At 46.4% G+C, this 26435-nt stretch overlaps 1 protein-coding gene across 1 annotated transcript in view; it reads left to right on the top strand.

Annotated features, from left to right (window-relative positions):
* The first annotated feature begins 9001 nt into the window (after window positions 1-9001).
* Window positions 9002-26435, top strand: part of LOC136571833 (Fc receptor-like protein 3) — a 70476-nt gene continuing 53042 nt past the window's right edge. The window contains exons 1-3 of the mRNA XM_066572459.1: window positions 9002-9197; window positions 9550-9780; window positions 13098-13379. Coding sequence (XP_066428556.1) covers window positions 9002-9197; window positions 9550-9780; window positions 13098-13379 — 709 coding nt within the window. The remainder of the gene's footprint in view (window positions 9198-9549; window positions 9781-13097; window positions 13380-26435) is intronic.

The raw sequence follows: 26435 nt of genomic DNA, 5'->3' as shown, positions 1-26435 counted from the left end.
CTCATGTCTATTTAGAATTGCGTCTGCCATGACGAGGGACCGCAGGCACACACTGCAGAGGTTGGCACGGCTAGGCAGCGACCCTCTTTAAAAGTGGCGGAGCGATAGCCCACAATGCTGTACAGAAGCAATGAGAAATAGAATCCTGTGCCACCGCCATCAGGAGCTGCACACGTGGGCATAGCAATGGGGAACCTATGTGCCACACACTATTCATTCTGTCAAGGTGTCTGCATGCCCCAGTCAGACCGGGCTTTTTAATTCATAGACACAGGCAGGTACAACTCCCTATTGTGAAGTCCCTGTCGACCCACAGCATAGGTGGCTCCCTGGAACCCACCGGCGGTACACAGAAATATCCCATTGCATTGCCCAACACAGCTGAGGTAGTAATGTCGTGCTTAATGCAGGTGGGCTTCGGCCCACACTGCATGCCCCAGTCTGACTGGGGTTCTTTATAAGTGTACAGATGTAGTAAAAACTCCGTGTGCACCTACAGCATGGGTGGGTGCCAGGAAGCCACCGGCGGTACATAGAAATATCCCATTGCATTGCCCAACACAGCTGAGGTAGTAATGTTGTGCTTAACCCTTTCCAATCCAATTTGTATATGGTTTTCCTAGGGGGCTTACTCTTTTTCTGCTGTTATACAACGGCGCTATATGCTGGCTAAAGCCAGTACTGCATGAGCTGACACGTAGGATAGGCTCCGACAGCAGAGAGGCTGGCAATATACAGTAAGAGAACCCCGACGGACGTCTACCAACAACGGAGCTGTACAGCCTTAAACCCTAATGTCTTCACAGGTCACACAGTGGACTGGAAAGGGTTAATGCAGGTGGGTTTCGGCCCACACTGCATGCCCCAGTCAGACTGGGGTTCTTTACAAGTGGACACATGTAGGTTAAACTCCCTGTGGACCCACTGCCTGGGTGGGTGCCAGGAAGCCACCGGCGGTACATAGAAATATCCCATTGCATTGCCCAACACAGCTGAGGTAGTAATGTCGTGCGTAATACAGGTGGGCTTCGGCCCACACTGCATGCCCCAGTCAGACGGGTTCTTTAGAAGTGTACAGATGTATTAAAAACTCAGTGTGCACCTACAGCATGGGTGGCTCCCTGGAACCCACCGGCGGTACACAAAAATATCCCATTGCATTGCCCAACACAGCTGAGGTAATAATGTCGTGCTTAATGCAGGTGGGCTTCGGCCCACACTGCATGCCCCAGTCAGACTGGGGTTCTTTACAAGTGGACACATGTAGGTTAAACTCCCTGTGGACCCACTGCCTGGGTGGGTGCCAGGAAGCCACCGGCGGTACATAGAAATATCCCATTGCATTGCCCAACACAGCTGAGGTAGTAATGTCGTGCGTAATACAGGTGGGCTTCGGCCCACACTGCATGCCCCAGTCAGACGGGTTCTTTAGAAGTGTACAGATGTATTAAAAACTCAGTGTGCACCTACAGCATGGGTGGCTCCCTGGAACCCACCGGCGGTACATAAAAATATCCCATTGCATTGCCCAACACAGCTGAGGTAACGTCAGCTGTAATGCAGGTGGCCTAAAAATTAATTTGATTACACTGTAGGCGAGGGCCCACAAAAATTGCTGTATCAACAGTACTAATGTACATCCCAAAAATTGGCCATGGCCAGCCAAGAGGGCAGGTGAAACCCATTAATCGCTTTGGTTAATGTGGCTTAAGTGGTAACTAGGCCTGGAGGCAGCCCAGTGTAACGAAAAATTGGTTCAAGTTAAAGTTCCAATGCTTTTAAGCGCATTGAAACTTATAAAAATTGTTCTGAAAAATTATTTGAGTGAGCCTTGTGGCCCTAAGAAAAATTGCCCGTTCAGCGTGATTACGTGAGGTTTCAGGAGGAGGAGCAGGAGGAGGAGGAGGAGGAATATTAGACACAGATTGATGAAGCAGAAATGTCCCCGTTTTGGATGGTGAGAGAGAACGTAGCTTCCATCCGCGGGTGCAGCCTACGTATTGCTTACGTATCGCTGCTGTCCGCTGGTGGAGAACAGAAGTCTGGGGAAATCCAGCCTTTGTTCATCTTGATGAGTGTTAGCCTGTCGGCACTGTCGGTTGACAAGCGGCTACGCTTATCTGTGATGATTCCCCCAGCCGCACTAAACACCCTCTCCGACAAGACGCTAGCCGCAGGACAAGCAAGCACCTCCAGGGCATACAGCGCGAGTTCAGGCCACATGTCCAGCTTCGACACCCAGTAGTTGTAGGGGGCAGAGGCATCACCAAGGATGGTCGTGCGATCCGCTACGTACTCCCTCACCATCCTTTTACAGTGCTCCCGCCGACTCAGCCGTGACTGGGGAGCGGTGACACAGTCTTGGTGGGGAGCCATAAAGCTGGCCAGGCCCTTAAAGACTGTTGCACTGCCTGGGATGTACATGCTGCTCGATCTACGCACATCCCCTGCTACCTTGCCCTCGGTACTGCGCCTTCTGCCACTAGCGCTGTCGGCTGGGAATTTTACCATCAGCTTGTCCGCAAGGGTCCTGTGGTATAGCAACACTCTCGAACCCCTTTCCTCTTCGGGAATGAGAGTGGGCAGGTTCTCCTTATACCGTGGATCGAGCAGTGTGTACACCCAGTAATCCGTAGTGGCCAGAATGCGTGCAACGCGAGGGTCACGAGAAAGGCATCCTAACATGAAGTCAGCCATGTGTGCCAGGGTACCTGTACGCAACACATGGCTGTCTTCACTAGGAAGATCACTTTCAGGATCCTCCTCCTCCTCCTCCTCCTCCTCAGGCCATACACGCTGAAAGGATGACAGGCAATCAGCCGGTGTACCGTCAGCAGCGGCCCAAGCTGTCTCTTCCCCCTCCTCCTCATCCTCCTCATGCTCCTCCTCCTCCTCCTGTACGCGCTGAGAAATAGACAGGAGGGTGCCCTGACTATCCAGCGGCATACTGTCTTCCCCCGCCCCCGTTTCCGAGCGCAAAGCAGCTGCCTTTATGGTTTGCAGGGAATTTCTCAAGATGCATAGCAGAGGAATGGTGACGCTAATGATTGTAGCATCGCCGCTCACCACCTGGGTAGACTCCTCAAAATTACCAAGGACATGGCAGATGTCTGCCAACCAGGCCCACTCTTCTGAAAGGAATTGAGGAGGCTGACTCCCACTGCGCCGCCCATGTTGGAGTTGGTATTCCACTATTGCTCTACGCTGCTCATAGAGCCTAGCCAACATGTGGAGCGTAGAGTTCCACCATGTGGGCACGTCGCACAGCAGTCGGTGCACTGGCAGCTTAAAGTGATGTTGCAGGGTGCGCAGGGTGGCAGCGTCCGTGTGGGACTTGCGGAAATGTGCGCAGAGCCGGCGCGCCTTTACGAGCAGGTCTGACAAGCGTGGGTAGCTTTTCAGAAACCGCTGAACCACCAAATTAAAGACGTGGGCCAGGCATGGCACGTGCGTGAGGCTGCCAAGCTGCAGAGCCGCCACCAGGTTACGCCCGTTGTCACACACGACCATGCCCGGTTGGAGGCTCAGCGGCGCAAGCCAGCGGTCGGTCTGCTGTGTCAGACCCTGCAGCAGTTCGTGGGCCGTGTGCCTCTTATCGCCTAAGCTGAGTAGTTTCAGCACGGCCTGCTGACGCTTGCCCACCGCTGTGCTGCCACACCGCGCGACACCGACTGCTGGCGACATGCTGCTGCTAACACATCTTGATTGCGAGACAGAGGAGGAGGAGGAGGAGGAGGGTGCTTTAGTGGAGGAAGCATACACCTCCGCAGATACCACCACCGAGCTGGGGCCCGCAATTCTGGGGGTGGGTAGGACGTGAGCGGTCCCAGGCTCTGACTCTGTCCCAGCCTCCACTAAATTCACCCAATGTGCCGTCAGGGAGATGTAGTGGCCCTGCCCGCCTGTGCTTGTCCACGTGTCCGTAGTTAAGTGGACCGTGGCAGTAACCGCGTTGGTGAGGGCGCGCACAATGTTGCGGGAGACGTGGTCGTGCAGGGCTGGGACGGCACATCGGGAAAAGTAGTGGCGACTGGGAACTGAGTAGCGCGGGGCCGCCGCCTCCATGATACTTTTGAAGGACTCAGTTTCCACAACCCTATACGGCAGCATCTCAAGGCTGATGAATTTTGCTATGCGGACGGTTAACGTTTGAGCGTGCGGGTGCGTGGCGGCGTACTTGCGCTTGCGCTCGAACACTTGCGCAAGCGACGGCTGAACGGTGCGCTGAACTACACTGCTGGATGGGGCCGAGGACAGCGGAGATGAGGGTGTGGGTGCAGGCCATGAGGCGGTAGTGCCTGTGTCCTGAGAGGGGGGTTGCATCTCAGTGGCAGGTTGGGGCACAGGGGGAGAGGCAGGGGTGCAAACCGGAGGCGGTGAACGGCCTTCGTCCCACCTTGTGGGGTGCTTGGCCATCATATGTCTGCGCATGGTGGTGGTGGTGAGGCTGTTGGTGTTGGCTCCCCGGCTGAGCTTTGCGCAACAAAGGTTGCACACCACTGTTCGTCGGTCGTCAGGCGTCTCTGTGAAAAACTGCCAGACCTTAGAGCACCTCGGCCTCTGCAGGGTGGCATGGCGCGAGGGGGCGCTTTGGGAAACACTTGGTGGATTATTCGGTCTGGCCCTGCCTCTACCCCTGGACACCGCACTGCCTCTTGCAACCTGCCCTGCTGATGCCCTTGACTCCCCCTCTGAAGACCTGTCCTCCTGAGTAAGCATTGCACACCAGGTGGGGTCAGTCACCTCATCGTCCTGCTGCTCTTCCTCCGAATCCTCTGTGCGCTGCTCCCTTGGACTTACTGCCCTTACTACTACCTCACTGCAAGACAACTGTGTCTGATCGTCATCATCCTCCTCACCCACAGAAAGTTGTTGAGACAGTTGGCGGAAGTCCCCAGCCTCTTCCCTCGGACCCCGGGAACTTTCGAATGGTTGGGCATCAGTGACGATAAACTCCTCTGGTGGGAGAGGAACCGCTGCTGCCCAATCTAAGCAGGGGCCCGAGAACAGTTCCTGGGAGTGTTCCCGCTCCTGAGCAGGTGTCATTGTAGTGGAGTGAGGAGGCTGGGAGGAAGGAGGAGCAGCAGACAGAGGATTCGGATTTGCAGCAGTGGACGGCGCAGAACTGCGTGTTGACGATAGGTTGCTCGAAGCACTTTCTGCCATCCAGGACAGGACCTGCTCACACTGCTCATTTTCTAATAACCGTCTCCCGCGTGGACCCATTAATTGGGCGATGAATGTGGGGACGCCAGAAACGTGCCTCTCTCCTAATCGCGCAGCAGTCGGCTGCGACACACCGGGATCAGGAGCTCGGGCTGTGCCCACACCCTGACTTGGCCCTCCGCGTCCTCGGCCGCGTCCACGTCCTCTAGGCCTACCCCTACCCCTCGGCATGCTGTATTACCAGTGATTTGATTTAACAGGCAGGAAATAAATTGGCGCAAGACTGCAGGCCAAATATAATTTTTGCCCTTTTGGGAAAACGAAAGGCCCCACTGCCTCTAGTGAATGAATAATCTAAGTTTAATAACTGTGCTGTGTCCCTGCTTATGTGTCACAGAACGTGAGGGTAGCAGAGTTATTATAACTCTGGCAGAGCAGGTATTTTTTTTCCCAATTAAGGAAAGCAAATGGCGAAGCCAGCAGTAAAGCGTAGCTGGGTGCGTATGATTTAGCAATGTTTTTCACGCAGCTCACACGTGTCCACAGGCGTTAGGACGGACAGAGGCTGGACAAATAGATTTGTTTTCACTTGTTTTTCCACCAAAAGGCAGCACTGCGTATATTCAATGAACATGAGAAGTTTAATAACTGTGCTGTGTCCCTGCTAATGTGTCACAGAACGTGAGGGTAGCAGAGTTATTATAACTCTGGCAGAGCAGGTATTTTTTTTCCCAATTAAGGAAAGCAAATGGCGAAGCCAGCAGTAAAGCGTAGCTGGGTGCGTATGATTTAGCAATGTTTTTCACGCAGCTCACACGTGTCCACAGGCGTTAGGACGGACAGAGGCTGGACAAATAGATTTGTTTTCAGTTTTTTCCCACCAAAAGGCAGCACTGCGTATATTCAATGAACATGAGAAGTGTAATAACTGTGCTGTGTCCCTGCTTATGTGTCACAGAACGTGAGGGTAGCAGAGTTATTATAACTCTGGCAGAGCAGGTATTTTTTTTCCCAATTAAGGAAAGCAAATGGCGAAGCCAGCAGTAAAGCGTAGCTGGGTGCGTATGATTTAGCAATGTTTTTCACGCAGCTCACACGTGTCCACCGCCCGTAAGGACGGACACAGGCTGGACAAATAGATTTGTTTCCACTTGTTTTTCCACCAAAAGGCAGCACTGCGTATATTCTATGAATAATAACTGTGTTGTGGCCCTGCCTATACAATTCTTTCCCTGCAGTATCAATGGAGGGTGGAATGCTCTGCAGAGGCGATTTTGAGAAGCCCAAAAAAAATGCAGCACAGCTAACAGCAGCCTGGACAGTACTGCACACGGATAAATATGGCCCTAGAAAGGACCGTTGAGGTTCTTGAAGGCTACACGCACTCCTAACACTCTCCCTGCCTATGCAGCACTTCTGTCCCTAATGCCAGGTGCAACGCTCTGCAGAGCCGATTTTGAGAAAAAAAAAAATTCCACTGCTAACAGCAGCCAACACACAGCTATCAGTGGCCCTAATAAGGACATTTGGGGGGTCTTGAAGCCTACACTACCTACCAATTCTTTCCCTACAGCAGCTCCGGTATAAACAGCACTGTCCCTCATCTAACTCACACCGCATCTGAGGCGAGCCGCGGGAGGGGCCGACTTTTATATTAGGCGAACACCTGATCTCGCCAGCCACTCACAGCAGGGGGGTGGTATAGGGCTTAAACGTTGCAGGGGGAAGTTGTAATGCCTTCCCTGTCTTTCAATTGGCCAGAAAAGCGCGCTAACGTCTCAGGGAAGGAAGTGAAAGTAACCAGAACACCGCATGGTGTTCGTTACGAATAACGAACATCCCGAACACCCTAATATTCGCACGAATATCAAGCTCGGACGAACGCGTTCGCTCATCTCTAGTTGTCAGGCTTTGTGGGAGCCAAGATACATATCACTGGTATTGTCTACCAGCCACTTCCGGCCTTCGGGATGCATGCCCAAGACTTCCTTACGCTGGCACACATGCCCACTTCCGGTCTCATGGGTGCGGCCCTGGGCGTCACTCCCGGCCATGTTGACGTGCCATTTTACCCATCATCTTGGTATTTGCTGAGATGGCTTTTCATATATAAACCTGATACAATGACTGTAACACTCAATGCTTTCATTTTCAATACTAGTATTTTTAATATATCTTATCATTCGCTTTCTACAAGTGACTATTGTCATTCTACTTCATCCCCAAGTAGCATCCTGTTCCCTGGACCCTGGACCCCCACGTGGAACTCTGCACTTCCAGATACTTGTACTGCTGAAAGTGCTATGGCCTCCTCTGAGGAGTGCGTGGCCGGGATCAGGCGTGGGCTACCTTTTCGTGGTCCACCCTATAGTATCATACAAAATATACAGATACATAGTGTCACGGAGTAGTCAGATACTATATAGTGTTGGACATTGTCCAGGTGAATAATATCACACCTTGTCCAGATAAATAGTGCTACACGGCATCCAGATATATCCCAACAGACATACGGGGTGATACAAAAGTCAGGGCCACCTAGCATATCTTCTTAATGGAAAGAGATAAAAGGAGAAGACTTTGTAGAACACATAGATGGGTGGGGAAAACTTTTTGGCCCTATGGTAGTGCCTGTCAGCCATCTTGGATTCAGCCCAAGAAACTTCAATGGAAAGGGGGTCATGGGATACATGATTTAAGGTTATAATTTCATCAGAAATTGATCGTTGTGCTCATTTTTTTCAATATCTGCTACCATTTTTTGTTAAAAAAAAATTGTACATTTAATTATGTGGTGCAGAGAACACGAATCACAGGTCTTTCCAGGTACCAGAAGACGCCGCTAACAATTGAGGACAGAACTGAAATCATCCTGATGTTAGCACAAGTCCCTGTGAGGCAGCCCCCCAGGAAGACGTCAGTGAGAGCACCAAGTGTCAGGAAACTGGAGTTCAGGACAAGCCAAGAACTGGTCGTCCAAGCAGTCTCTTCGGTCCCCGGGTGTCTGCAGCTGTTTTCAGGAAGAGTCCAGAGAACAGCACCAGCAGACAGGCAATGGACAAGGATCAGGAACCCTGTTGGGCGGCCAGTCCTCAGTTGGTCCTGGACACCATTACCTGACAGTTGGTGCTCTCACTGATATCTTCCTGGATGTTCTTGATGGAACGCCTCGGCCAACTAACATGAACTTGTATTACCATCAGGATGGTCTCAGTTCTGTCCTGGATTGTTACCGGCGTCTTCTGGTAACTGAGAAGATGGGATTAGTGTTCTTCATACCACATAATTCATAACAACTTTATTAACCCTTAACATGACATCATCCATAACTTGAAAGTGTTTGCAGATATTGAAAGAATTACCACACCGACTCCTTTCTGATGAAATTCTATCCTAATATCATGTGTCCCATCACCCCCTTTCCATTGACGTTTCTTTGGCTGAATCCAGGATGGCTGCCACTAAAATGGCCGAAATGCACCAGTATAGTGTCAAAATGTTTTCACCACCCGTCTACATGTTGTACAAAGTTTCCCACTTGTATTTCTTTTCTAAGATATTCTAGCTGTTCCTGACTTCTGAGTCTCGCTGTACATTTCTGGACTTACATGACCTGTAAATAACATTACACAGAGAGACTTTACTAATCTTTATGCTGCAGCTGATAACTACAGAGACATCACTACATATTAGCATTATTATATGGGGGTGATGTGTGTGAAGTTCTTCTTCCACTGTGTAGTCATTGTTTGTGTACCGTCCCATTCCAGAGGCGGCAGCAGCGCCCTACATTACCTTGGAGCCAAACTGGGGAACAATATTCAGAGGACACAAAATGTCCCTGACCTGTAATGTTTACTCTACTGGATGGACACAAGAAAACATTCAATGGTACAAAGACAATCAGCTGTTATATAACAACCAGCGCACAATACAGATTACAAAGGCCAAAGTGGATGACAGCGGAGATTACCAGTGCAAAACAGCGTCCAGCACCAGAAGTGACCCAGTCCGGTTGGTAGTGAGCATAGGTGAGATACCAGCATCATGCATTATACACTCATTGTGAGTAACACCCCTACCCTAGAAGGATGCTATATGCACCCAAATGTCACACAGGGTCCACATGAATAGCTTCACCCCATATCTAGACGGTACATGTTATCCAGATAGATAGTATCATATAGTGTCCAGACACCACGCTCAGGTAAGTGGTACCGCACAACAGTCAGGTAAGTAGTATTGCACAGGGTCCAGATAAATAGCATCATTTAGTATCCAGACACCGCTCTCAGGTGGTGGTACTTCACAGCAGTCAGGTAAGTGGTAACACACAGCGCACAGCTAAAAACGTGATCTAAAGTGGTTATTTTTGACTTTCAGACTGGGTGATTCTTCAGGTGCCTTCAAACATTTACGAAGGAGACATGTTGACTTTTAACTGCCTCGGTTGGGATTACTGGTTTTCACAAGAAGTTAAAATTTACAAGGACGACCATATAATACGAAACATGACTTATCATGTGGATGAAACAGGAAGCGGAAAGTATAAATGTGAAATTAGACGCTTCATCGATACACATGTATCAAAAGAAGTTGTTGTTCACGTTCGAGGTAATGAATCCAGAGGAAATCTGAGTAGAACTGATCTCCTATCTATCTATCTATCTATCTATCTACCTCTTATCTATCTGTTTATCTATCCTATATCTATCTAATATCTATCTCATATCTATCTATCACATATCTGTCTCATATCTATCTATCTGCAGCGTATGAGGAGCGGGCCCACAGCCGAGGAGACAGCGGGGAAGAGAAAGGCCTTGTCACGGGGATCTACCATCTCCTCCCCTGGGGGTAGCTCGGGACTCGACCAAGTTACTGCTGGGGAGATCACAGGGGTAGAATCTGGGGGTTTCCTTAAAGGGGTGGTCTCGCGAAACCAAGTGGGGTTATACACTTCCGTATGGCCATATTAATGCACTTTGTAATGTACATTGTGCATTAAATATGAGCCATACAGAAGTTATTTCACTTACCTGCTCCGTTGCTAGCGTCCTCGTCTCCATGGTTCCGTCTAAATTCGCTGGCAGCTTGCTTTTTTAGACGCGCTTGCGCAGTCCGGTCTTCTCCATTCAGCACGAGCCGCTTCAGTGTGCTCCCCGCTACAGCTCTTCTGCGCATGCGCAGACGAGCTGTCACTGCTCGGGAGCGCGCTGAAGCGGCCATTCTGCACCATCCTCTGTTAGAGGAAGGTGCAGAAACTGGAGCTGCCCAGCGGAGAAGACCAACCCAGCCCAGCAGCCCCGAGAAGCCTCCCAGGTAAGTGATGGGTCGGGGGGGGGGCTGCCGCTGCGCCGGGCTGCGCCGGGCTGCGCCGGGGGGGGGGGGGGGTCTGCCGCTGCGCCGGGGGAGCTAGCGCTAGGCCGGGGGGGCTGTCGCTAGGCCGGGGGGGCTGTCGCTAGGCCGGGGGGGCTGTCGCTGCGCCGGGGGGGCTGTCGCTGCGCCGGGGGGGCTGTCGCTGCGCCGGGGGGGCTGCCGCTGCGCCGGGGGAGCTAGCGCTAGGCCGGGGGGGCTGTCGCTAGGCCGGGGGGGCTGTCGCTAGGCCGGGGGGGCTGTCGCTAGGCCGGGGGGGCTGTCGCTGCGCCGGGGGGGCTGTCGCTGCGCCGGGGGGGCTGTCGCTGCGCCGGGGGGGCTGCCGCTGCGCCGGGGGAGCTAGCGCTAGGCCGGGGGGGCTGTCGCTAGGCCGGGGGGGCTGTCGCTGCGCCGGGGGAGCTAGCGCTAGGCCGGGGGGGCTGTCGCTAGGCCGGGGGGGCTGTCGCTAGGCCGGGGGGGGCTGTCGCTGCGCCGGGGGAGCTAGCGCTAGGCCGGGGGGGCTGTCGCTGCGATGGGGGGGGCTGTCGCTGCGCCGGGGGAGCTAGCGCTGGGGAGCCGGGGGCTAGCGCCGGTTACCTGCTGTCTGGTCGGCGGCTGCGGGGCGTCTGGTCGGCGGCTGCGATGCGTCCGGTTGCCATGGAGACACAGCTGGCGGCGTCTCGGGAGCGCGCACGTCGGGCTGCAGCGAGCGACTGGGAAAGAGCCGGCGGCCATCTTGAGGAAACTTTTATAACTTGCTGAAACGCTGGAACGGTAAGTACGAACCAGCTAGAAATGTCATTTACAGGGGGGCTTTGTGATGTATGTTTAATGGGGGGGACTGGGCAAAAAAAAAAATTAACTGCTTCCTCGAGACATCTCCTTTAAGTCCAGTTATCACTCGTAATGCTACTGTTCCGTCCTCTGTGGCGGATATCCTAGATAAAATAAAGTGGTCCATACAAAGGGCAAAGTACTGAACAAGAACCGGGAACGGTGGGTTCTGTCCTTTTACTGTAACCTTGTAAACTCCAATCCAAACAAACAGTCTTGGTACAGATATGACAAGCCAGAGTGGTGTAACAGGGAGGATTCTGGGGGTATTTGGTTAATTCACAGTCCCTGTTATCTGTGTAATCCCGCTCCTGGAAACTCCCTCTCTACTGGTGCACACTCACTCTCGTTGTCCTCTTCCCGCAGTGCAGTGGCTTGTCCAACTCCCACCGCTCAGTAGCAGCCCCCAGGTCTCCCTGGCAGAATGAGTCCAGGCCGAGCACTAGAAAGTCACTCAGCCTCCTGCATTCTCTCCACACAAAGACTGTCGTCCAGTGTCTGTGTGGCTCACTCACTCACAGACCTCACTCTTCCTCTCTGACTGACAGACTTCTCTTCTCTTGCATTCTTGCAAACACATACATATAACATCCTCATGTGACAACTAAACTATACACTGAATATGATACATTTTCCAGACTGGACAGAACATACCAGACATTAACCCTCTCAGTCCTGCAACCATCCAATCCACATAAATCAAATGCACTCCACAAACAAGACACTGACAAGAAAACGGCATGAGACAGACATATAACATTATAAAGGCTCCCTATTAACTCTGGGCCACTACATATCTATCTATCTATCTATCTACTTACCGTGTTTCCCCGAAAATAAGACAGTGTCTTATATTAATTTTTGTTCAAAAAGGTTTAACGTTTTTACATGTATAGCTGCCTGGACACTATTTAAATTGACTTTTTTAATTAACTGTTAGCAGGGCTTAATTTTGGAGTAGGGCTTATATTTCAAGCATCCTCAAAAAGCCTGAAAAATCATTTTGCATCCTCAAAAATTCTGGAAAATCATGCTATGTCTTATTTTCAGGGAAACAGGGTATCTATCTATCTATCTATCTATCTATCTATCTATCTATCTAGCCTCTGATAACTTTCTCAAACAAGGTATCTTATCGTAAGTGATTGAAAGGCAATTAAAAAAGTAAAGAAACTGCAACACAGAAAGTTCTCCCAACACATCAAAGGCCCATTTAGACATAACGATTATTGCTCAAAATTTGCTCAAAAGCCGTCTTTTGAGTGATAATCGTGTCTAAATGTGTCCATCTTTCACTGTTCGGCCGAACGACGGTTTTCAGTTCTGCTTGTAAACCGTTGTTCAGCAGAACAGCTGATGAGCGTGGAGAGTTGATTACAGCTGTTAACATTGTTACAGCTGTTCTCAGCTCTCAGCCCCACTGGCAGAACAGCTAATAAGCAGGACCGCACTCTGTGTCTGCTGTCCATGGTGCTGAATTCTCCACGGGGAGCCTGTGGCTGAACAATGAAGCTAATTACAGAGCTCAGACCTCCTGCTGAGTTCTGTAACAGCTCCCAGAAGCTCACTTGTATGCAAATGAAGCTAATGAAGTACTAATAGCAATTAGTGCTTATTAGTACTTTATACAAAACTATGGATGATCCTTCAATCTTTTGAAAGATATTTGTGTGTGTAAACGAGCCTTAAGAGTCAAGTTAAACTTTGCTACCTCTGTACCCTCCTTCATTTTTATTTTCTAGGACTTTTCTCAGTTCCAGTTGTAAAACTGACACAACCACTAATATCGGAAGGTGATGAAATGATGCTGACGTGTAACACGTCTCTTCTTGCTAGAGGAAGGAGCACAAGACTGCTATTTGCATTCTATAGAAATGAACAGGAAGTACAGTATTTTACCCAAAATGACAAATATATAGTCTCTTCTGCACAGCTGAGGGATGCTGGGAGATATTCCTGTGAGGTGACAACATTAGCTGGTACCGTGAGGAAGAGGAGTGATGGATTAAATATCCAAGTACAAGGCAAGTAGAATTCATCAGTCGTATGGTTGTCTGTGTGGTGCCCTCTAGTGGCCAAGTGTTATCACTTGTTTCATCTATGGAAATCATGTGCCGTGACCAGACCGTGATTTCTATTCTGACAAGAGAATGGTAAGATGTAGCAGAGCTGAATCTGTTACTTTCTGTACAGTTACAGTTCTACTTGAGATATGGCCAAACGCCATCATTCACATTGCCTGTAATGAAGTAAAATCACTGTGTTAACATGAGAATGAATAAAGTTATGTTAGAATAAAGCACGCCATTGTTTTTCTGGTGAATTCTCTGCCAGGTTGATATATCACACACCGACCTTCCCATGGGAAAAATTTGAGTTGAATCCAAGATGGCTGCATTCAAAATGGCCGTAATTTTGGTGACATGGCCTGACAGGTTTCCACCTTACCCCACAGCTTCTATGCAAAATTGTATACCTTCTGCCAAACGATTTTCATTCTCTATGACTGTTTCCACACCTTTGAGACCCCTAATATATCAGATGTTTGTATAATTGTTGTCCTTATTATTGTCTAGAGTTTTTGGAGACCCCGGTGATGCAAGCTTTCCCATCAGCCACTGTAACTCAAGGAGAGCAGGTGGCCCTACAGTGTGTGACCACTTCTTCACCGGCTGGAAGCCATCTGCTCTATAGCTTCTTCAAAGACCGGAAGACGATACGTGATTACGTTGCGAATAACACTTATGTCATCCCTCGAGCTGGAGGCGATCACAGCGGAAAATATCAATGTTCCAGTAAACTTGCAAATAATACGTTTTTAAAATACAGCAAAGAGTTCAACATCGTTGTCAGAAGTGAGTAGTCATATGGTTAAAAAAAAACTAAATTGTGTACTGGCCCTTTAAGGAGCCTTACTAAATATTCTTTAAGAACTTAATATATACATCACACACACATACATATATGTAAAGTGACTAGTTGTCTCCAACATAACACTTTGGGCCCTTCAGCCAATGCAGTGGGCAGGGAAAAGGATGCATTGGGCAGCGGTGAGTAATCATTAGAGATGAGCGAACCTACTCGGCCACGCCCCTTTTTCGCCTGAGCGCCACGATTTTCGAGTACTTCCGTACTTGGGCGAAAAGATTCGGGGGGCGCCGTGGGTGAGTGGGGGTTGCAGCAGGGAGTGGGGGGAGAGAGAGGGCTCCCCCCTGTTCCCCGCTGCTACCCCCCGCTCCGCCACGCCTCCCCCCGCCCCCCGGCGCCCCCCGAATCTTTTCACCCGAGTACGGAAGTACTCGAAAATCGCGGTGCTCGATCGAGTAATTACTCGGAGCGAGTATACTCACTCATCTCTAGTAATCATGCATTATTAAACTCTTAGTGATGCAGCTTATTTTGGACACAATTATTTTTGGGGGGATTTTCATTTCATTTCAAAAGCCATAACTTTTTTCTTATTTTTCTGTCCCCACGGCCGTATGAGGGCTTCTTTCTTGTGTTGCGAGCTGTAGTTTTAATTGGCACCATTTTGTGTGTACATATTATGTATTGTAGAACTTTTTTTTGGAGGTTGGGGAGAAAAACATCAATTCTGCCATTGTTTTGTTTTGGATTTTTATTACAGCGCTAATCATGCAGCAAAAATGACATGATCATTTTTTCTGCGGGTCAGTATGATTATAATGCCCAAATATATATAGGTAATAAATGTAAAATAAAAACCCTTTTAATTTTTTTTTTTTGCATCGCCGCGTTCAAAGTGCATTAACTTTTATTTTTTCCACGAGCGGAGCTTCGTGAGAGAATGTTTTTTATATGACGAGTTGTAGTTTTTTTTTTTGCCCTTTCAAATACATACGACATTTTTACCACTTTTGCAGGGGTAATGTTGGTAGGCTAAATGAACAAAAAAAAAAGCATCCTGACTTAATTTTTTTAACTGTATTTCCCGTGCGGGATAAAAAATGTGTTCAATTTATTGTACAGGATGCTACGGATGCAAGGATACCAAACATGTTTTTTTCTTTAAGTTTTTTTTCAACAAAGAGGGTAAAGTGTGCAAAAAAGGTTTTTATATTACTATTTTTTACATGTTTTTTTTAACTATTTTTATTTTTACATTTTTATGTCCCTGTAGAGAACTTGAACCTGTGATCCTACGATCACTATAATACACTGCAATGTGCATTGTATTATTACTTTTAATAGTGATTATAGGCCATGACAGACCCAGACACCATTATCTGGCCTCGATTTGCCATGCTAACCTATTGGCTCTCTCTATGTAATCCCGATGATGCCATAGAGGGAGTGCGCTGCCTCTGTGAACCCTTTACATGCTGCAATTAACATTGAGAGTGGCATTTAAGGGGTCAACAGCGGGGATCGGTGTTCTCCCAGCCATGACATAAGTTTATTTCCTATAGTGTTAAGGGGTTAATTACTATACTTACTCAAAGCCTCCATAACCCATCTGTGCGGAGATCTAAAATAGGTTGTCCAGAACGAGAAAGACATGGCTTCTTTCTTTGAAGACAATGCCACAGCTCTCCACAGGTTGCATGAGGTATTGCAGCTTGGCCCCATTCACGTGAATGGAGTTGATCTACAATACACAAGCCATGGACAGGTGTGGCGCCATCTATGCATGAAGTCATGTTTTTCCAATCCCGTGCAATCCCTTTAAAAGAAACCTCTTCACCAGTGCCAGACTTGTGAACATTTGAATCTCTAAAATCAGGACATTTACATGTCTCCAATATTCGTATTTTTGGATGGTTTGTATAAGCCCCACCCATTTTGTGGTCTATTTTGCAGGAGTATCCCTCCAAAATCAGGACTGTTCCCTAGTATGCAGCATAGTCCATCTGTAGAGTGAGGCCCCTATACAACGCCTTGTGGTAGCTCAACTACTTATTACAACTGAACCCATTAAAGAGCCTCAAAACTGCCAGTCACGGTTACTGGGGGAATAAGCCCCTCCCATTATTTCTATCCTGGGCTAATTGGCTGTGTGTTGTACAGAGGTCTTATACTAGGGATAGACTGTTGTATACTTGCCACAGTCTGGCTTTGATCGTACAGTTCAGTGAAGCAGACAATAAAAGGGTGGAGTTTGGAAAAGCCCCACCCAAAAGTAGGCACTTTAGGGGCCACATATAGAAGAGGTCCATGTGGCAAGTTATATCTCCAGCCGTGGAGCACAATTGTGATGTTCTTTTCCTGTACTGCGGATGGTCCACATGGTTCGCCGTTGTACACGCACAGTACAGTTTTGGCTTTTCTTAAATCTCTGCTTTTCCTGCGCCGCCGCTAGGCAATGACGCGGGTACCTGGGGCCTTTCAGCAATGTCATTGTGGAAGGGCCATGGGTCGGATGGCTTCCACTGAGTTCAATGGAAGCCGTTCGCGCAGAAAAAACGCTCAAAAATAGAGCATGCTGCGATTTTTCCTCCGCAAGCGGAAAATCGCAATTGATTTTTGCTCATGTGCAGGAAAAAGCGTTTTTCCATTGCATGCTATGGAAGGTATTTGCTGTGGAATCCAAAAACGGATGCCCACTCCGGATTCCGCGATGCAAATCCGCCATGTGCAGCTGGCCTTAAGAATGCATTATATTTATGACTTCTCTCCTCCCTGTAGTTGGAGCCGGACAGCCCTGGTTGACGCTCTTACCAAACAAGGTGGCAGTTGGCGATGCGATTACCCTTCATTGTGAGGCTTCCAAGGACTTCTCTCCTACACACTTCCGGTTCTATCTCAACGGGACGATATTAAGAAATGTTACCGTTTACGAAAAGAGATCAGCGGAAATTAGAGAGATCATCAGCGCAGCGACCATGACCGGGCCCTATTACTGTGACTGTCAGTATTCTTTGTCCTCAATGATCTGGTTTAGTGAGGGAGTAAACTTATTTATTATAGGTGAGTACTTGCTGCATTCTATGTGACTGAGGACAGGAAGCAATTTTGTTTAGTTTTTTTAAGTGTTGCTATATTTTAAAAAAACTATATAAGATTGGTGTCACTGTAACTGTGCTTACCCCACAATACAAGCAATGCATCATATCTGCACCATGAACACAGTAAAAATACCCCCCAGAATGCTGCAATTGCAGGGTTTTATTCCCATTCTGCTCCTCTCAGAAATTTGTAAAAGTCTTCCAATACATTATATGGTACTTTAACTGGTACCATTAAAAAATACAATAGGTCCTGCAAAAAACAAGCCCTCATGTAGGTGTGTCACAGTTATGATTTTTTTTTTTTAAATAGGAAAACTGCAGAATATGACTTGGACGCATCAGTGCCCCTTGATCATGGAAAGGTTGTGGTTGTGTTAAAGTTTCTCAATTATCAACGTATACCTGTCATGGGAAAGACTCTCGTTAGATTAGCGCAGGACCTTGTATACTCATCAAAGTTGAAGTTCACCCAGTGGTACAAAAATAGGAAAGGCTTAAACTCCCCCACTACCAAGAACAGATTGGTCAGGTTTGTGCTGCTGCAGTGACCGAGGAGCGGGCCCTAGCTTTAGGAGACAGTGGGGATGAGCCACATGCATTGTCACGGTGGCACTACTGTCTTCCATTCAGACGGTAGCCAGAGACGCGTGCAAGACACCTGAGGGGGAGGCTTGAAAAATGGGAAAATTGGAGGAAAACTCACAGAATAGATTACCTCTTAGTCCTTGTGTCACGGGTGAACAATCACTGAAAACGGCCATATACTTACTCAGAAGGCCAAACGTGCACCACCTGAGCATGCAGGTAGCAAACTGCCAAATGACGCCACTGTTCCTTCCTCTGCGATGAAGCTGTATGGTGAAATGATAGTCAACAAACACACAGAGTACAGTTGAAAACAATGTTACTTTACTTCAACAATAACAGTTCAGTGGTACATACGCCAGTATACAGCACGGGCGCAAGGAAACCGGGTAGTGAGACAGGGAGGCAGAACACAGGATGAATACCGGCCCCACAGTCCTAGTTATCTCTGCAGCTCCACTCCTGAAAACAACACACTTCTTTTCCTTTCGGATTCTCAACCTGTGCACACTCACTTGTTCAAACATCTCTCAATGCTACATGGTGATTTCCTTCTACTCTCTCTCTCTCACTTTAGGCTGCACACTCTTGAGAGTAGTAGTCTTCCAGCAGCCATAAAGCCATCCTCTCGGCCTCCCCCATTTCTGGGCCTCAGTAGGACAAGGCACGGTTTCTCCTACAGCATAGTAGGCTCCAGACAGACTCGCCTTGCAGAAAAGACAAGACTGACTCGCTAGAGTCTCCTCAACAACTCCCCTACACTCATACTCAGCAAACACTAATATATAGCATGCTCAGGTGACCACAGACTCACAACACAAAAGGATACATTGCTAGACACAGACAGCTCACTTGCAGACATTAAGGCTGCCTGTCCACGGGCGTAGCGGTATCCCGCGTTGGATCTTCGCCACGGGATCGGCCGCCTGGGAGCAGGAGCAAGCAGACGGATCTCCACTGTCAGCCTATCTGACAGATAGTCTGACCGCGGAGGACAGCGTAGAATCACGGCAAATCGCAGCATACTGCGATTTGCTGTCCGCCAGCAGAGAATCGCAATGATTCTCCGCTCGTGGGCAGGGGGGAAGCGCACTGCATAGCAACGCTATTGAGAGCTTTCACTGCGTTCCCCGCTAGAAACGCAATGAAAACCCGCCCATGGACAGGCAGCCTAACTCATTTCTGCAGAGGTGCAGCACATACTCTTCATGCACACAGAAGTTGCAGATAATACAAAAGCACAAGACAAACATGAAAGACATTCTGAAGTGGCCTATAGGTCTGGGCCACTACACTGCTTTAAGAGTTTCAAACTAAGCCATATTAACCCTTTGAATAACAAGTGTAACACAAAAGAAAAGATATGGTGTTAAGGCCCATTTACACGAGCAGATAATCTCTCAGAGATCGCTTAATCGACCGTTTTTGTTTGACAGCTTTGAGCTTATTTTGCATAAAAAATAATTGGCATTCAAGTAGCTTCTCAGCTACTTATATGCCAATTATGTATGTTAATGAAGCCTTTCCCAGTGCAGCTAATAGCCCAAGGCTATTAGCTGTGCTCAGATCCTTTGTTCTCCACAGGGAAAACAATGCTATCAGCACTCCCTCCTGGAGAACGACTGATAAAACTGATAGCTAAAATCAAGCTCACTTGATTTTAACAATCAGCGAAAATAGCAGGAAATGCGGGTGCCCCGCGCCCATTTACACGCGCCGATTATCGCTAAAACGATCGCCGATGAGCGAAGTTTGATAAAAAATTATTTCCAAAAACCTCAATAAAAGGAAGCTGCCACTTCTATACAGTTGTGGTATTTTTAGGTAAGTGAGATGCTAGGCTCCGCCGGTGAAGTCTTTTCACAGTGTAACACAGATACTCTTAATACTGTAACACAATTGTAAGACAGACTCTCTCAGCTCCGCCTTTCTCCAATGACAACTTCATTTAACTTCACCATAGATGAGTTACATACTACAATTTATCATTTTTTTTTCATTTATACAGACCCAGTGGCAAATATCTCTATTACTATGGAGAAGGATGATGATGATAATGATGATTTTGTATTTGGTAAGCCAGTTACTCTTACCTGCTCCATTCAACATGGCACCTCTCCGTCATTTCTTTGGTTCCACAATGAGAAAGTGGTAGAACAAGGGTCAATGTTCTACCAGCTGAGAGACAATCAGAAACGTCTTTATATAGATTCTCTTCAGAGTCATCACAGAGGAACTTATCGATGTAATGCCAGCAATAACCTACCACCCAATAGAACCTTCTCTGCCTTGAGTGCCCCAAGAAACATCAATGTCTTGGAGCCAAGCCCAGCTGGTGAGGCCACTTAAGTGTCAAATGAGAGTTTCTCTAAACAAAACAGGTTAAATGAACCCAATTTGGTTGGGTGTGATTGTTTTTTTACTTTATGCTGGGACTTCCTGCTGGGAGACAGGATAGAAAGAGCTGCTTCATTCAATTTCTCTGTATTGGTGTGTGAGAAAAATCAAACTACTAACGACCACTTGTCTGTATGTTTTTGTGTCAGACACAACTCAGCAGTCCTGACAGAACACAACAACCTACCACCCCGACAGAGATCCAGTGGGCTAAAGGACCTCTGGTGATGTCACTGCTGTGAGAGGAGCCAAGCTGTGTGTGTGAAGTGTGGGGTGTAGTAGAGCTGCTTGTGATATGTGGGGATCATAATGCATGTACCATGTAGCAGAGCTTTGTGTGTGATGTACCATGTAGCAGAGCTGTGTGGCTGACACTGGTACTATAATTTCCTACACAACTCAACAGTCCTGACAGAACACATTGAGCTACCATAGAGATCCAGTGTGGTGATGTCACTGCTGTGGGAGGAGTCAAGCTGTGTTTGTCTTGTGAGGTAATCAAGCTACTGTGAGTGTGATGTGAAACATTAGGACTATAATGTCCTAATAATTACTAGTAAATCTCATAAAAGCCAGATAAAATCATCTCCAAAGACAAAAGGAAGACCCTTTTAGACAAGCCGATTTCCTGTATTTCTTTTTAAAGGAACACCGCTGATTTACTTGGCCCTTCACACTAGCCAATTTAGACTCTATGGGGAATGACCAATCATACGTACGATTGTTTGCCTCACATAGAGTATCATCGCTTTTGTTGACACATCTCTGCTCACACGGGGAGATATACTGCTGAGAACGATAACTTTTTTAGGCTGCACAAACAAGCCAATTGGCCAACAAATGAGTGGCTGCTCATTCATCGGCTGATAGCTTACCTGTTCAGACGAGGCAATGATTGAGTGAATGAGCATTCAGATCCCATGTAAAAGAGAATAAAAGGGGTTGTCCAAATGAAGCAACATTTGATGGTAATGGGGGGGGGGGGGGAGGAATGAAATAGATAAAAATCAAATTAATAACTAATTGTTGCCCCCAATGCTGTTTCCATCCTTCGGGCCTACACAGAAATTTTGCGGCAATTCCGCCCCATGTGAACCCAGCCTTAGGGTTATCTTATAGCATAAATCTTACAATTAACCCCTGATGCCTGATTTCAAAAATTCTTCTCCTAGCAGAAAGCAAAACCCAGTTTATCGCAGTGGGGGTTGTTCCGATAGTGATTATTCTCACCGCTGTCCTGGGCTTTACATATAGACAGAACATGGCTTCAGTGTTCAGAAGGTGCACCTCGTATCAACCCCAGAAAGGTAATTTTATACATTTCCGACTTTTTTAACATTTATTTTAGCATTATTTCATATTTATCGTTTTTTGTCTTTTTTAGAGAGAATTAAAGGCCAAGAGAGGTAAGTGGGCATTGTGGGCTTTATATGGCATTGCTGTACAGGAATTCATGGATTATTGACTGTTCTTACCACTTTCTGACATGAAATCTATCATATCAGTATTTTCTATTGTTGTTGTGATCTTAAGAATTACACGGAACCCAAGGATTGACCTCAGAGAAAATACAAGAGACCTTGACCAAGAAGACTACTACAACAGTAAGAATCCCTGATATTCGCTGTCCTGCTTTTCCTTTCTCTTCTTTTATATAGTTGTTTAGACTTTGTTCACATCTGTATTATTCCCATTAATTTGCTCCCTTGTAGAAGCAGAACAACAAAAGCAACGTAAGTGCGGGATCCATTGCATGACCCAACATGAATGGCGCCCAACAAACTCAATAATGATAATTAGGTCCATCAGGCTTTCAATTTCGATGGACTCTGTGACAGAGGCACCTCCAATGCAGATGTGCATACAGTGTCAGCCTGAGGGCTCTTTCCTATGAGCGAATATACGGCGATGGCGTTTTTACGTTTTCACGTCCTACCGTATAAGCACATAAGTGGCCATTTTTCCACGATCACGGCCAGCGTTTTCTCCTCGATTCACATGACCATGAGCATCGTTTTTAGTAAAAAAAATATTCTGCACTTCGGAAATCCCTTGCTCTGCCCGAATCCCCGGGATACCTTCCAATCCTATATACTGTAGAGGCACCTGTAAACTTTTTGTAGCGTTGGACGCTGCAAAAATGCTTCCCCCTCCCTTCTCTTTCCCTGCTCCCACAGGAGTCTATAGGACCCGCCGGCGTATATTGGCCAAAAGATAGTTCCAGAACTATCTTTTGGCTAAGCGTATATGCGCCGGCCGCACATATGTTCTAATTTTCACGCTGCCGAAGTATTTACACACTGTATATTAACCCATGTTAACGGCTGCATTGGAAACTAATGCTTCATATGGGTACACCGTATATGCGCCCAGGCATGAAAACGCGGCATATATGCGCTCGTGGAAATAAAGCCTTAGGTTAGATGGTACTCCATGAAGAAAGCAGCAAGATAGCAGAATACCAACACTATAGCAGATCAGTGAATAAATACTGTACCTGAACCAAGCTCAGTACATAAATACAACACCAGAATGACAATCAGTGCATAGATACAGCACCAGAACCAAGCTCTGGACAAAAACATAGCACCAGAAACAAACTTATAACATAAATACAGTACCATGAACCAAAACATAAGAACATCACCAGAACCAAGCTTGGTAAATAAATACAGCACCAGAAGAAAACTCAGTACATAAATAGAGCAGCTATACCAAGCTCATACCTTAACCCCTTTTCTCTTCTCCCTTTAAAAAAAATCGTAACTCCTTTATTTATCCATCAGCGTAGCTGTATGGGGCTTGTTTTTTGCGGGGCGAGTTGTATTTTTCAATGGCATCATTTAATGTACTCAAAAACTTAAAAAAATTCTAAGTGGAGAAAAATGGATGTTGTAGTAATAATAAGAACATGTGTTTCTTATATCAGCCTAGGCAAATATGTGTGTGTATATAATATTATCTACCTTTATAGGGGATGGCTAGCAGTTAAATGGTTAACGTGCTCAATATTATACATTGGTATGTGCAGACAGAATGTGTGATTTACTCCAAGACTGCTTTCTCATAGTAAACTTATCTCAGAGAGTGCTCTGGGGATCCCACCACTGATAAGGAAAAGCTATTTGGATAATGACCATAGTATAAAGGCTTGTTTACATGGGCCGATGATCGCTCAAACGACAGTTTCAGTGACAGCTTTGAGCGATCATTTGGCATAAACTATTAAGTAGCTACTTCATAGCAATTAAGTGTGCAAATAAAGCCTTAGCTGAAAGCAGTTAATAGCCTGAGGGCTCTTATCTGCATTCAGTTCTTTTGTTCTATAGCGGGAAACAATGCTATCAGCACTCCCCGTGGAGAAGTGCTGATAAGACTGAACAACGATTTTTAGGTTGGACTGAATTTAAGGATCAGCTAGCAGTGCCCGAAAAGTGCACGGTGGGTGCACATTTAGATGCAACAATTATCGCTAAAACGATCGCCGATTAGCAATTTTTTAGTGATTATCGGCTGGTGTAAATGGGCTTTAAGTGTAGGTTGTTCTCATCTACTTAGAGGTGATGTGTTTGGTAGCAGCAACCACCTGGGGTGTAAACATATGTTAATCATTAGCCTCATTACATACTAGGCCAATCATGAGTTGTTATGATGTTGGGGAGGCCTGCATGTAATGGGTGTGTCATTTCAATTGTATCTGTATATTAGAAACTGGCTGATAACATGAGTTAGCTCAGATACATTATCATACATGAAGCTTCTTATTATAACCAATTTGGAGCAGACTAGTGAAATCTTCTGGAATATGATTTATTTCCATAACATCGACAAAAAATAAAATTCCGCCATCTTTCGGTGCATCTTGTTCGGCGTACAAACTGCAACAAAAATGACAGGATAACTTTATTCTATGGGTCAGTATGATTACTGCGATACCAAACTTATATTGTTTTTTTCTTTTTTGCTGTACTACTTGTATTTTTTTCTCAAAGATATTTAATTTTTAAGATTATTTTATGCTGCCATCTTCTGTGCGCAATAGCTTTTTACTTTTTTTGTCAACATAGTTGTGTGAGGTCTCATTTTTTGCGTGACGTCCTGTAGTTTCCATTAGTACTATTTTGGAATACATACGACTTTTTGATCACTTTTTATTTCATTTTTTCTTGGAGACGGGGACCAAAAAAGCGTATTTCTGGCGTTCTTAATTTTTTTTTCTGACAACTTTTATTATGCGGGGTAAATAATGCGTTACTTTGATAGATTGGACTTTTACGGATGCAGCATAACCAAATATGTATTTTTGTTTTATTTAGATTCTTTTATTACAAATATGGCATTGATAGGCATTCTGCCATGACCGCCCTGGGGCCTTTAAGAAGGCCTCCGCTGCCATGACACCTGCACGGCACCCTGCGATCTCATGGCGGAGGGCTGTACGGGACCGCCAAACATTGTTGGGGGATTTAAATGCTGCTGTCATAATTGACAGTGGCATTTAAAAGGTTAACAGCTCCCATGAGCTGAGCGGCTCATCGCAGCTGTTGCCGCCAGGTGTCAGCTGTAAGAAACAGTCGGCACCCAGGACGTATGAAGCGAGGTCGTCCCACGATCTCCCTTTATAAATGTCCTGCATCTACAGGACATAAAAACACAATAGGCCAGTCACTAAGGGTTTAAGAAAGCACCCAAACTAAGTTCATAACATAAATACAGTACCAGAAACAAGCTTAGTACATAAATACAGTACCAGAACCTAGATTGGTACATATATACAGCACCAAAACCAAGCTAAGTACATAAGTACAACAGCAGAACCAAGCACAGTACATAAATACAGCACTAGAGGCAAGCTTAGAACCTAGATGCAGCATCAGATACAAGCCCAGTAAATAAATACAGCACCAGAACCAAACTTAAAATATAAATACAGCTCCAGAACCAAGTTCAGTCCACAACCAGAGCAACAGAACACAGCTCAGTGCATACATACAGCAGCAGATGCAAGCTTGGTACATAAATGCAGCACCAGAACCAAGCTCATAACATATATACAGCACTGCAACTAAGCTCAATACATAAATATAGCACCAATATCTAGTTTATTACTTAAATACAGCACAAATAAACATCAGTACATAGATACATTACGAGAATCAGGCTCATGGCATAAATACAAAACCAAGCTCTGCATATGAATACAGCACCAGAAGCAAGGTCATAACAGAAAACAGCACTGGAACCACGCTCGGTACTGAAATGAAGCACCTGAAACAAGCTTACTAAATAAATACAGCACCAGAACCAAACTCAGTAAATATGTACAGCAGCAGAACCAAGCTCAGCACATACAACACTCCCAAAACCAAGCTCCTAACATAAATACAGATGCAGAACCAAACACTGTACATAAATACAACATCAGATACAAGCTTTTTACATAAATACATCAGCAGAACCCAACTTAATACATGAATACAGCACTAGAACCCAGTTCAGTGCATAAATTCAGCTCAAACTAAAATCAGTGCATAAATACAATATCCAAACCAATCTCATAACATAAGTACACTACGAGAATCGGGCTTATACCATAAATACAGAACCAAGCTCAGTACATATATAGCACCAGAACCTAGCTCATAATATAATTACAGCACCAGAACCAAGCTCTCTGCATAAACACAGAAATAGACAAAGGTAAGTACATAAATACAGCAGCAAAACCAATATGATAACCTAAATACAGTACAAAAACAAGGCTCATAACATAAATACAGCACCAAAAACAAGACTAGTATATCTATTCAGAACCAGAGCCAAGCTTTGCATATATACACAGCACCAGAACCGAGCTCAGTATAGCAGCAAACCCAAACTCTAACATGAATACAGCAGTAAAAACAGGCTCATAACATGAATACTGTACCAGAACCAAGGTCATATTATAAATACAGCACCAAGCGTGCTACATAAACAAAGTGACAGATACAAGCTGGGTAAATAAATACAGCACCAGAACCAAATTCATAACATAAATACAGCGCCAGAACAAAGCAGAGCCCAAGATCCCAGCTCATAACATGAATACAGCACTACAACCAACATCAGTACATAAAGACAATACCA

The sequence above is a fragment of the Eleutherodactylus coqui genome, chromosome 6, assembly GCF_035609145.1.
Source record: "Eleutherodactylus coqui strain aEleCoq1 chromosome 6, aEleCoq1.hap1, whole genome shotgun sequence".
NCBI classification, from domain to species: domain Eukaryota; kingdom Metazoa; phylum Chordata; class Amphibia; order Anura; family Eleutherodactylidae; genus Eleutherodactylus; species Eleutherodactylus coqui.
This window is presented reverse-complemented; position numbering and strand designations above follow the sequence as displayed.